Source organism: Nothobranchius furzeri, chromosome 14, assembly GCF_043380555.1.
Source record: "Nothobranchius furzeri strain GRZ-AD chromosome 14, NfurGRZ-RIMD1, whole genome shotgun sequence".
NCBI lineage: Eukaryota > Metazoa > Chordata > Actinopteri > Cyprinodontiformes > Nothobranchiidae > Nothobranchius > Nothobranchius furzeri.
This window is the reverse complement of record NC_091754.1, coordinates 30,390,377-30,403,284: the sequence shown is the minus strand read 5'-3', so window position 1 is coordinate 30,403,284 and position 12,908 is coordinate 30,390,377. Positions and strand designations below refer to the sequence as shown.

Genomic DNA, 12,908 nt, shown 5'->3' with positions numbered 1-12,908 from the left:
GAGTCCTTGAAAGGGCTTGGAGTTCCTCCATCTAGTTGGCCAGTGATCTCACATTGCCCATTATGGGCTCGACACACGGGAGGTGACGAACAACCGCGATCAGCGAAATTTGTCGCTGTCGCTTTTATTACCTGACAAACGGGAGGCAACCCGCGGCAGCGGCAAAGCCGTCTACGCGTTCTGTTCCATGGCGAAATCAAAACTTCCGTTGTATTGTTTGGCTGTGTCAGGTTGGAGGGAATTAAGGTTATTTAAGCAGTTCAGAGTTTAAAAAGTGGTAGATATGTTTCACAAGGTGCTGTTAGAGTTATGTGAAATCTTACTTCTGATTTTACTATATAAAACATAATAATAATCAACTTCTCCTCCATGTTTGCTCGGAGATGTACGGAGCATCCTGTCCGCTCATTGATCAGAGAACGAAACCTCCGTTGATTGGTCCTCGTCCGAGCGACAGCGATGAAAAGTTGAAAATATTTCAACTTTCTGGGATTGCGTCGCTGGGTCGACTGTGCACGACACGTGCACGAGCGCAAAATTTCACATGTACGTTTTTCGCGTTTCGCTTAGTAGGAGGGAGACCCGCGATTATCGCTTTGTTGCTCATGTCTCATTGAAAATGAATGGAGGAGAGGCGATGTCGCCTCCCGTGTGTCGAGCCCATTATGATCGATGGAAGAGATGGTTTGAAATTCCTCTTTCTCTGTCTCCGTTTTGCTCCCGCTCTGCATCCACGCTTCTTGCGTTTTAGCTCATTTGGGATTTGTGGCTTCAGTTGAGGTATTATTTCAGCCTTTCCAATGTTAACTCATTCACTGCCCTTGATGACTAAAGTTGTCATTTTATATCCAACCGTTCACTGCCAATGACGACTTAGTCGTCATTTGCATTTTTTACTGTTTGAGTATCAGAAAGAGCCCACGCACTGAGAGAACAAACATCTCAGCCCTGAAGCCGATCTTCATCCACATACGTCACACGTCACATGATCAGGAAGCAGACCATCCATGTATTAGGAGATTGTTTTGGGCCGTTCCTGTAAAAAAAAGTGAGGCGCGAACCGGAAAAGCGTCTGCAGATCACAATTCAACAACGGATTATGAAAGAACGGATAACGCTCGAAACACACGGATTCTTCCTGATGTAAGAGGTGAGTCTCCACTTTGTTTTGGCATTGACATCATCCTAGCGCACAACGTTCTGTGACTCTTAAAAAAAACAGTAAAAACGGCGAAAAACGCTGGCAGCGAATGCCGTTAGTGATCAGGAAACGGCTGGCAGTGAATGAGTTAATCAGCTGCTCCCGATTGTAAACCAGCTTGTTGCCATGGTTACGCATCATAAATGCTCAAAAAGTGAAAAAGCTAAAAAAAATAGCTGTAAAAATCCTCCAAGCCTCACAGCACCAGAAACAGAAAAGTTTCTATTTGTTATATACTGTAACTCACTGATCATACCGTACCTGAACTACTGCATTGAAATCTGGGGAACAACATATAAAACTTACACAAATTCCATTTACATCTTACAGAAAAAAGCAATAAGAATAATCACAAGGAGCAACTACAGAGTTCCATCCAATCCAATATTTATAAAATTAAAAACACTAAAGTTCTATGATCTGGTGTACTACAATATTTTTAAATTTATGTATAATGCAAACAAAAGGAACGCACCTGTAGGATTAATCAAAAGATTTACAAAAAGACATGGCAAATATGATTTAAAAGGACATGAATTATTTAACATACCTAGACATCGGATACTCATAAAGGAACATTGTGTGTCTATATATGGAGTTAAATTGTGGAATAAATTAAAGAAGTGGTAATGCACCCCTCAGAGTCTTACTCCACCCACGTATCAATTTTAAAAACTGCAAGATTAGTAGGCGTTGCCTGGAGGACCGAGAGGGCGGAGCCGCGGCAGTGACGAAGACGATGGCTAACTAGACGATGCTAGCTCCCTTCACTCTGAGCAGTTATTAGAAGTGGAGGACGTTTCTCCCCCTCCGTACCCAGACACTCGAGAAGAAAGGGACCAAGTCTATTTGGAGGAGACAAGCGGACCTGAGCCTTATTGTTTTGAGCTTGTGAGTTGCCTGAAATTACCGGAACCGACCCAACAGAACCAGCTCTGAATGGTAAGTAGCCGTTAGCCATAGCATCAGATTAGCTGCAGGGTTTGGCTCCACGGCCCTAGAGAGCTAGTATTCAGCATGTTTTAGAGATTTATCTGCTTCAACACACCTGGTTTTAATCAGCAACAAATAGCTGAGCTGCTTAACAGCTAATCTAACCCATTAAAGCAGGAAAACCACTGAAACGTGCTGGATAGCAGCTCTCCAGGAGCCCTGGGCTCAAGTTACAGTCTGCTGCATAGAAAGTTATGAAAATACCCCATGAGAAAATTATTCTGTAATGTGTTCAGCCCACTAAAACTTCCCTGATTTCATTATTTATTTACTGATACTAACTGCTCTCTTGGTTGTAGGTGATCCTCTGGTGTCTGCAGGTGGTCTCTGCTGGTGTCGTCAGGATCAGGAGCTTCCAGAAGAATGTGCCTTTCAATGACTCTTTCCCCCTTATTTGTCATATTAATTAAATAAATCTCAATTTATATATTTCCTGCTTTTGTTCATGTCCATAAATACTTAAACATGCTTGAAATTAAAATGAGCTTTTAACAGTGAGGTGCTAGTTTAATTCATCACAATAGAGCTAGTTAAACATGCAACAATGTGATAATTCAATTAATGTAATTTATAAATACCCATTAAAATATCAAAACTGGAATCAAAATGAGATATTTGGCAGCACAAAAAACTTGTCAAAACCAATATTTATTATAATAATTGTAGGCAGACAGGAGACAGAGCTGATGGAGGTTCTCAGTCATCGAAGGATGGCTGAAGGCTTTCCAGGAACAGGAGATGTGGTGTTGTCTCTTCTCTATTCTGCCAGATGAGCTGATAGGTTACAGGTGTGTGAGGACATCCTCATGCTGTCACAACCAGATGACAGGAGTTATCAGGTGATCAGCCAAGCCAATGATGAGATGCAGAAAGAAAACAAATCATGCAGAAAGAAAACAAATCCAGGACAGTGTACAGTAATAACAATAATATGTGGTGTTGCTCACCTTATGTGCTCTTATAGAGTATTAACGTGTGCCTGCCTCATGGTGTAGAGTCCATATTTTGCTGAGTGTCCTGCAATAATGCAGGTTATTAGTTAATTGACTTTTGATAGCAAAAACAAAATATTTAATGTAAAAGTTATTTACCAGGTGAATCAGCTCACACGTCACCACCAAGTGTCACAGGGCCAGAATCAGTAGCCTCCTTCATGATGTCATGATGTAATCACATACTTATTTAATTGTTAATATCTTAAAAATTCTGAAATGTTTTAATTTTTTTTTTTTACCTTGAACAGTTCACTGAGCTTGCACTGTCACTGAGGTGGAAGCTGGAATCAACAGCAGACACCTCACATCTTGGTCTTTTCAGGGGTATGGACGCTGCTCTGGGACTTTCTGGAAGATTAATTTCCGTCATGATCCCCGTGTTACAAGACACACTGCGGCTGTGAGCTCTATTCTGGCTGGCTATGTAAAAAACAAAGAAACAGCACATTTATAAATGTTTAAAAGAACATAAAATCACGTGTAACAATAATCTGTAAAACAAATTAAAACTAGAAGGTGATAATAAAATGTTTACATAGAAGATTATTAAAATAATTCACCTTTGCTACGGGTAAGGCTTCACGTCAGCCTGGACAAGTGCATTCTGACAGTCAGTGTCTTGGGTTGATTTAGCCTGAAAAAAAATAGAAGCACTTTATTGTTGGAGTTTATAAAGTCAGATAAAATACAAAAGAAACTGTCCTATATAGGCGCTTTATAACATTCCTAGTGTGTGATGTTATTATAACGTAAAATTCAGTCACATGTGGAGAGCATGAAATGCGACCTCCTGAACAGAATTCCTCACGGAACCAGGTCACAAGCTGGATTTCACGCTGTAATGCTGTCTGTCAACTAGTGCTGTTAGTTAGAGCCACTGTTGCAGAATTACCGACTGACACAAAAGCAACCCGAATTTTCTCTGAGCCTGACAGTAACAGTCATGTGGACCGTTTTGTCGGCCAGGGCTTCGAGATATGTTCCGATTCGCCGCTGATTCTAACCTTACATCCCGTTCCACATTTTGTGAACTTGACAAATCTGCCCAAAGGCAGCGCAGGCTGATATTAGCTAAATGGAGTGAACCACGTCTCTCAAACTTTGCATTTAGGTAGGGAATTGTCTTTAGAAGATGTTAAAACTTTTATTTAGCTTACTCACCTCAGACTGGAGCCCGCCATGGTGGGGGAGCAGAGACAATGGGCTGCATCTAAATCGCGGAAGAGCCACGGTGGGCACGGCCTCCCTCTTCAAACGGAGACATGCAGAATCGCGGGTAAAATGCTGGTTGCAAACTACAGCACCAGGCGGGAGCTGAATGTTTTCCAGACACCGATTGCGCGCAACCACTGGCGCCTAATTTCTAAGACCAGTGGAAAGGAGTGCAACCCCACAGAGCCACTGCAACCACACTACACTGCACCTTCTCACCATACTAACACAATATGGAGCACTAAACCTGAACTACTTTCCTAATTACACTAACAGCCAAACACCAACTAAACTACAATATCCAACAGCCAAACTAACACTAAATATGTATAACACTAAAAGCTACGCTAAAGACTAGGATATGCTAATGCTATATGCTAATGCTGAACTACGGCTAACCTCCTACACTCGCTTGCAAATCCAACTCCCAACTCGCCACAAGGCGTGGCCGAGACGCTCGATGCTTTTATAACTTTGACACAGAGCTGCTACGTAGTACTCTACTGGTTTACGTAGATATCTTACTCTTTAGCCATTGGCTAAAATTTATTCAAAATGACTCACATTCTATGTTTTAAGCTGAAGGTGGCGCAATACTGTGGTATTTAGGCAGAATTTTTAATTTTTAGAGAAAATGCACCAAAATGCTAAAATAATGAATACACACATTTAAAACACTATTAGACACTCATTTATACAGTTCATCAGCAAAAAAAAAGTTAATTTAGACGTTACTTCCTCTTTAAATACTGAAATCAAGAATGCAAAAACAATATTGACTTTCAAAAAGGAGATAAAAAATGAAATGATTAACCTATATAGATCCATTACCTAAATGAGAGAGGGAAGGGGGGTTGGGGGGGATGAAAGAAAAAAAGAAAAAAAAGGAAACAAGTCTATGTATTCATTTATGTATATATGTATGTATAGAGGTCTACAACTTTATGCTTCTCTCTGTGTAACTCGTTTTCGCTTCTTTTTTTTCTTCGATTCATGGGTTGAGATTGTGTGGGCCAACCAGTCCAGGAACTATATTGTTCAATTTTTTTTTATTATTAATGTTATTTTAGTTAAAAGGGGCAGATAACATAAGTGTTTCTTCTTTCTGTCCCCTTTTTCATTTTGGCTTGTAGTATTTTTTTTCTGTTTTTATTTTAATGTCAATAAATGAAAAATGAAAAAAAAAACAGAAAAGTAAAGTGCCCAAAAAATAGTTTTTCTTGGGAAACTAGAAGAAAAAATGCCCAAGAAAAGGCAAAACTTACATATAGTCAACAGAGCTACTCCAACATGCAGCCGCCCAGAGCAGCGCAGTTCCGTATGAAATCATGTTTTAGAGGTTGCAGCATTTGGACTAGCCGTTAGCATGTCAGTCCTGTGGGAGGAAAACGCCATTTCTTGAGACTGAAGCTGTTGACCCCGGAGTTTCCCTTTGATATGACCTCATGTTTATCCTCCAATGAGTTACTGCATCATCCAGTCACTGCAGCTCAGCTCTGTCCAGACACAAACCATCAAGTGCAGCTTTTTATCATATATATTTATAAATAATTAATTGGATTCTGACTCCCACACAACTGCAGCCAACATAATTAAAAATCAGCAGAGTATAAACTAATCACTGGACTCTCTTCCTCCCTTTTATAAAATATTCCTCCTCTCCTCTTTTGGGTTGAAATCAACCTCCTCCTTCAGCAGCACCCCCCACCCGCCCTTTTTTTCAACGTACTACAAATTTACAGCCGGTCATTACAGAGGCAGGGTCAATTCCCCAAACAATGTGTTTGGTGCCACTATAAAGGGGTGGTTTTTATGGCGTGTAGCAGTAAAATGCTATTAAACAGATAAAACACCTACAACGAGCATCAGGAGGATTATAAAAGGAATTGCCTTGATAAACTCCACATATCTGCGTGATGGTGCACCAGCAGTTCCTGTCTTCATGGAGGAGGATGAGGAGGAGGGAAGCAGGGTGAGGAAGGTTTGTGCAGCTTTACAGCGCCACCATGTGGTTGGCTTATCATTTTTAGGCATAATACAATATGAATATACAAAAATGGCAACATGAAATCTTCTAATTAAAATTAAACCTTTATTCACAAATGTTTTTGTCATTTCTCAGCCAAATGTGCAAAACTGGTTAATAATAATTTCACAGAGTAAAGAGATAAATCAATTATTACTGGGAGTCTATAGATGAAAATAATTATTTAAAGATGAAAACATGTAGAAGAAGGACTAAAAACATCATAAAGTCATGATTCTATTCTGTCTCAAACAGAAAAATGTGAACTTGTTTCAGAGGACGTCTCCAAGTTCACCTCTCCACCAGCAGGACTTCACCTACAGTCACTCAGATCAGAACTTTCAACAAACAGACTCTTTGTTCACGGAGCTTCAGGAGAGAAAAGATCAGACTGATGGATCAACAGGACAGATGATCAGAGGAGCTGAGTTTTTACCTCCAGCATTAAAACAAGGACCGAAGTATGGGTGGAGTTCATCAGAGAAGCAGCAGCCAGTAAAGGAGTAGATCAGAGCTGCAGCTCCTACATCATAAAAGGAGACCAGACCCTCCTCATAATCCACAAACACCCCCACCTTCTCAGGACCAGAATCAACATGGAGATCTACTGGAGGATCAGCACGAGCTCCGTACTGATTTCCATTTCTCAACCAAACAGTCCAGAAACCATTTTTAGGATGCAGTGTGATGTTTCCCTTCCTGTTGATGGACCTTCTGACCACTCCTAAAGTCCAGTCACTTTTTCCTTTAACCTGAACCTCAAAGTAAAATCTGCCTGAAGAGAAACTCTGTTTCCCTAAAACACACACACATGTAGAAAATCTCTCTGGGTTGTCTGGAAGATACATCCTCACATCACCACAGTGAACTTGTTTTCCATCAGCAGACAGGATGAGGTCAGGATGTGCCGTGTCAAGATCAAGAGTCACATCTACTGCAGACTTCTGGATCCTCTTCAGCTCAGCCTCCATCAGGTTCTTCATCTTCCTGAGTTTCTCCTCCAGCTGCTCCACAGCACTCACCACGGTCCCCTCATATGATGGAGGATGAACTCTGACCTCTGTCCAGTCCTTGGTGGGTGGAGCAGCTTTCAGGGAGCTGAAGCTCTGGAGGAGGTGGAGGTGGTCTTCAGAGCATGAGAGCTGCTTCACCTCAGAGCTCCTCTTCATCAGCTCAGAGATCTCCTGTTCCAGATCTTTGATGAAGCCTTCAGCCTGTTTCTCTGTAGTTTCCTGATTTTCTTCTATCTCCTTCATGAGCTCCTTCAGGCTTCTCTCAACAGACTCCTTCAGATCAGTGAAGACCTGAACACCTTCTGCTTTCTGTCTGTCTGCAGCATCTTTACTGATCTTCAGCGACTCTTTGATCTCCTGAATCTTCAGTCGTCTGTTCTGGATCATCTGCTGAACTTCAGCCTCTGTCTTCTCCAGCTCTGCCTTCTTTCCTTCACATTCTTCTCTCAGAGGAACAAACTCATGAGTCTGGTGGTCTAAAACAGAACAGACCAAGCAGACACATGTCTGGTCGGTTCTACAGAACAGCTCCAGAGGTTTATCGTGCTTCTGACACATCCTGTCCTCCAGGTTCTCCACAGGATCCACCAGCTGATGTCTTTTCAGACGTGAAGCTGTCAGGTGAGGCTCCAGGTGAGTCTCACAGTAGGAGAGCAGACACACCAGGCAGGACTTCAGGGCCTTCAGTCTGGTTCCAGTGCAGACGTCACAGGGAACTTCTCCTGGTTTGGAAGCTTGTTGCTCTGAGCTGCTGCTGGTTTTCTGTTCAGCTTCGTGTCTGAACTGATCAACCATCTCTCTGATGAAGGTGTTGACTCTGAGCTGAGGTCTCGTGATAAAAATCTCTTTGCACAGGGGACACTTGTAGAAACTTCCTCCATCCCAGTGTGTGGTGATGCAGGTCTTACAGAAGTTGTGTCCACATGGTGTGCTGACTGGATCAGTGAACACATCCAGACAGATGGAGCACAGAAACTGATCCTCAGATCTCCGGCTGCTGCCAGCAGACATGTCTGAACTCTGAGAACAAGAGTCAGAGAGGAACAACTACAGATTAAAGCAGATGGAATCAGTACAGTCAGTGGCGGCTGGCCACTAGAGGGCGATAGGGCCTGCTCATAATTTTTCGTGTTCACTCAAATGTTGAAATTAAACAAAAATGTTTTTGTTACTTGCCTCTTGCATTGCCTATTTACCATTTATGGTCATGTTATTTTATGTGCAATTTAATGCAGTATGTTTCAACCTTGGTCCGCAAGGCAGCGTGCCAATAGTCAGACACACCTGGATTAATCAGTTTGTCCAATGATGTAAGACAGGAAATAAAAGAGCTGTGCTTAATTCAGGAAATAGTGGAATTGTGCACAAAGCTCAGAAAGCACAAGTTTGTTTAAAAATAGAAAATAGCACAGCCCCACCAAAAATATTTTTCACCAGCCGCCACTGAGTACAATTTAATATTACTGTTATTAAAATGTTTTGGTTTCATTTCACTTCAGATGAGTTTATCTGAGGAGTTTCAGCAGGAAGAGAAAAGACTCAAACTTCCTGTTTGTTTGATTGAATCTGAGTTTAGTTTTCCTGTTGATTGTTGAAACACAGTATATGATCAGTTTTACTCACCGATATCTGAGTCAGTTGTTGGAGAAGAAAAGATCAACTCTGTTTAATTCTCCTTCAGACAGAAACACACAAGTTGGTCTCGACTGCAGCTCTGGATCAGTTTCAGTTTCACTTCCGGAAAGTGATGTAGAAACCAGTTTATATGCTGCTGCACCTCTGACTGGAGTTTGTTGAACTTTGGTTATGAAAGTTATGTAGCTTTTACATTGTTTTCAGATCAGACCAGAAAAGTAAAATAATTATAGGTTGTTAAGATTTTAGTTTATTTACCTGTTAGCAACATTATTCAAGCAACAACTCATTCTGACTGTTTAGCTCCTCCTGCTCCTGCTTCCCCCTTTTCACAGTAAAACATTATATATATATATATATATATATATATATATATATATATATCACACCCCATTTCTTCGAGAATATGCTAACTCAATTGAACATGTACTGCTGCATGACAGCTATGACTGACTTTACTTACTTAAGTCCAGTCTTTGGGGTCTTTTTCTGACCGGATCTGGTCTGCTGCTGTTTGGAGTCAGCTCTGTAGACATTATTTACTTTGGTGAGGGGACAGTGTCCTCTTGTGGGCAATCTGGTAACTTTAGGATTTATTTTTACCTGTATTTTTTTTACCTGTAGAGTGATTTCTGACAGGTTGTGGGCAGGGCCACCTTAACCAGCTGATAGGCCCAGGGGCAGAGAGGCTCAGTAGCCCCCCCACCCCCCACCCCCCATGGTGGGAAATAGCTGTGCATTTGTGGAGAAGGCTATCTGGATAACTGTTTTGTCGGTTGGATTTTTGTCAGTCGTCATCTTTCCCTTTCTTTTTCTGTCACTGAAACCCTTTTTCATGCATTCATCATGTCACAAATCCACAAGTACAACAGAATCGTATCTGGTATCTCATCCAAAACCCTCACCAAACATCAACACATCCAGAATTCAGAATTCTGCTTCCCGTCTCTTAACTCACACCTGCTCATGTTCACTGTAGGGAATTCAGCCAGGGGTTGCCACCTTTGAATCAGCCGATGAGTATGTTCTGAAGATAGGCTCTCTTAGGACTTAGGAGCAAAACAGAGTGAGGAGATAGCAGAACCATGACAGTACTCCCCCCTCAAGGGACGCCACCCGACGGCCCAGCCGAGGAGGAGGAGGCCTCCAAATCCTGGATGAGGTAGAGATCGATCCATGAGCCTGGGATCCATTGACGATGCTCAGGACCGTATCCCTCCTAGTCCAGTAGTTATTGGCAACCACAACCCCGGGGGCGAACATCCAGGATGCGCCAGACCCGGTAACAGAGGCCGCCATCCGAGAGCCGAACCGTATGTGGAGGATCAGCAGGAGGACACAATGGGCTTGACACAAGGGGCTTGATCAGGGACACGTGAAACACGGGATGAATCCTCATGGACGGAGGCAGGGACAGAGACTGGACTGAGGACTTCCGAGATGGTGTAGGGGCCAATGTACCGGGGAGAAAATTTCCTGTTGGAATCCCTGAGTTTGATGTCACGGGTGGACAGCCAGACCTGTTGGCCTGGAGCATAGGCAGGAGTGGGACATCTGCGTCGATCAGGCAGTCTGCGGTTACGGTTAGCAGTACGCTGAAGGCCCAGGTCTGGGTCCAGGTGCGTCTAGCGCGGCGGATGAACTGGGGTGCTGTAGCTGGAGGGTCGGAGTCAAAGGGGAAAAGAGGTGGCTGATGGCCTAAAGAGATTTCGAAAGAGGACTGACCTATAGTAGATGAAACATGACTTGTGGGTGTACTCGATCCATGCCAATTGGTCGCTCCATCCAGAGGGATTCGAGGAGCAGACGCATCTTAGCATGGCCTCCAGCTCCTGGTTCATCCGCTCACACTGGCCATTGGTCTGTGGATGAAAACCAGAACTAAGGGTGAACCGGGTTCCCAGATGAGTGGCAAACTCCTTCCATACCTGAGACAGGAACTGGGGGGCCACGGTTCAAGAGGATCTCTGTGGGAATGCCATGCAAGCGGAACACATGTTTGATTAGGAGGTGGTTGGTTTCAGCAGAGGTGGGTAGGTGTTTCAGGGGAACCAGATGGCTGGACTTGGAGAATCGGTCGACTATGGTGAGGATGGTGTTGAAGCCCTTGGAGACGGGTAAACCTGTGACAAAATCTAAAGCGATGTGGGACCAGGGGCGTGAAGGCACCGGCAGGGGGCAGAGACCTTGAGGTGGCGTATTGTTTGCTTTACTCTTAGCACAAATATGACAGGCACTGATGTACTCCTTAACATCCTTGAGGGACGGCCACCAGAACGTTCTTCGGATGAGGGCGAGTGTCGTGCCAACCCTGGGTGGATGTAGAACTTGGAGGTGTGAGCCCATTTAATCAGGGAACTGCGAACAGAGGAAGGGACATAGGTTCTGTTAGGGAGACCAGTACCTGGGTCGGAGTCCATCTGCCGGTCTTCCAGAACCTTGGTGGTGATGTCCCAAGTAATGGAAACCAACAATGCAGGAGGGTAGAAGAATAGTAGTGGGTTCGATCTCCTTGTCTGAGGCATATTGGCGGGAAAGGGCATCTGGCTTAATGTTCTTTGCTCTGGGTCTGAAAGAAATAACAAAGTTAAAGTGGGAGAAAAACAGGGACCAGTGGGACTGACGGGGATTAAGCCTCTTGGCCTCCTTTAAATACACCAGGTTTCATGGTCCGTCCATATGAGAATGGGTTTTCTGCACACTCTAGCCAATGAGCCATTCTTCCAAGGCCATCTTAATGGCCAGCAACTCCCGGTCCCCCACGTCGTAGTTTTGTTCGGCCGAAGTTAGACGACGGGAGAAAAATGCACACGGGTGCAGAGTCTTCTCAGAGGAGGAGAACTGAGACAATACTGCACCCACACCGGTGTCGGAAGCATCCACCTCCAGCGCGAACTGGAAACAGGTCGGGTGAGAATGGGTGCCTGGGTGAAACTGTTTTTCAGTGTCCTGAAGGACATGTCGGCTTCTGGGGTCCAGGAGACAGGAATTTTAATGGAGGTGAAGCTGTGTGAGAGGGGTGGCGATAGTACTGTAGTTTTTGATGAACCAGCAGTACAAGGTGGCGAAACCCAAGAACCGTTGTAACTGTTTTTCGTGTAGTCGGAGTTGGCCATTCCTTAACCGTGTTGACTTTGTCCAGGTCTGCCTTCAACCGCCCGTCTCTAGAACAAAACCAAGAAACTTTACTTAATTGGCGTGAAACTCACACTTCTCAGCTTTGATGTACAGGTGATTCACCATGGAGCCGCTGAAGCATTAGTGAGTCCGAATGACATGACCAGATACTCGAAGTGTCTGAGAAGAGTCTTAAATGCATTTGTCTCCCTCTCGGATCCTGACTAAATGGTAAGCGTTATGGAGATCAAACTTTGTGAAAACGGAGGCATCACTAACCGGGTTGAAGGTGGATGAGAGCAGGGGGAGTGGGTTCTTGTTTTTGACAGTTGTGACAGTGTGAGTGTCCTGTCACAATGTCCCGATTGATCATGCGGCCTGGCTACTTGGCCAAGGGGATGTCCCTTTGGCTGACTGGTTAGAGCGTATGACTCTCACCTGGGAGTCTGGGGATCGAATCCCGCCCGGGCCCTCGTTTATCCACCTTGCCACACAGTGATGTAGTTTAGCTCACGGCAATTGATGCAAGTGTGCATGATCCGTCCTTTGAGACGAAGAAGAATCAGGCTCCCAGAGGTGAAGTGGATGGTCAGATGATACCAGCAGAAAGGGACTTGTGTATCTCGTGGCCACGAGTTACTTTTTCTTTTCTCAATGTCACCAGACAGGCACCGTAGAATACAAACCAGAAAAGTGATTTTTGCTTACAATTGCTG

The 12,908-nt window shown here is 43.8% G+C and overlaps 1 protein-coding gene and 1 long non-coding RNA gene across 2 annotated transcripts; both read right to left on the bottom strand.

The window, feature by feature from the left end:
- Positions 1-2,719: 2,719 nt before the first annotated feature.
- On the bottom strand, positions 2,720-3,489 carry LOC129164864 (uncharacterized). Its single transcript, XR_008564341.2, has 3 exons — positions 3,286-3,489; positions 3,142-3,211; positions 2,720-3,003 (listed from the first exon to the last, which is right to left on the bottom strand). It is a non-coding gene; the product is annotated as an uncharacterized lncRNA (long non-coding RNA).
- A 2,984-nt stretch (positions 3,490-6,473) lies between these two features.
- LOC107389683 (E3 ubiquitin-protein ligase TRIM21) lies at positions 6,474-9,394 on the bottom strand. Its single transcript, XM_015965935.3, has 2 exons — positions 9,064-9,394; positions 6,474-8,460 (listed from the first exon to the last, which is right to left on the bottom strand). Exon 2 carries the CDS (start codon positions 8,449-8,451, stop codon positions 6,814-6,816), a length of 1,638 nt encoding a protein of 545 aa, XP_015821421.2. The 5' UTR covers positions 8,452-8,460; positions 9,064-9,394; the 3' UTR covers positions 6,474-6,813.
- Between the last annotated feature and the right edge of the window lie 3,514 nt (positions 9,395-12,908).

Bases quoted from the DNA above. Each gene is read 5' to 3' on its own strand.
- LOC107389683 (XM_015965935.3), bottom strand. From the start codon at position 8,451: ATGTCTGCTGGCAGCAGCCGGAGATCTGAGGATCAGTTTCTGTGCTCC.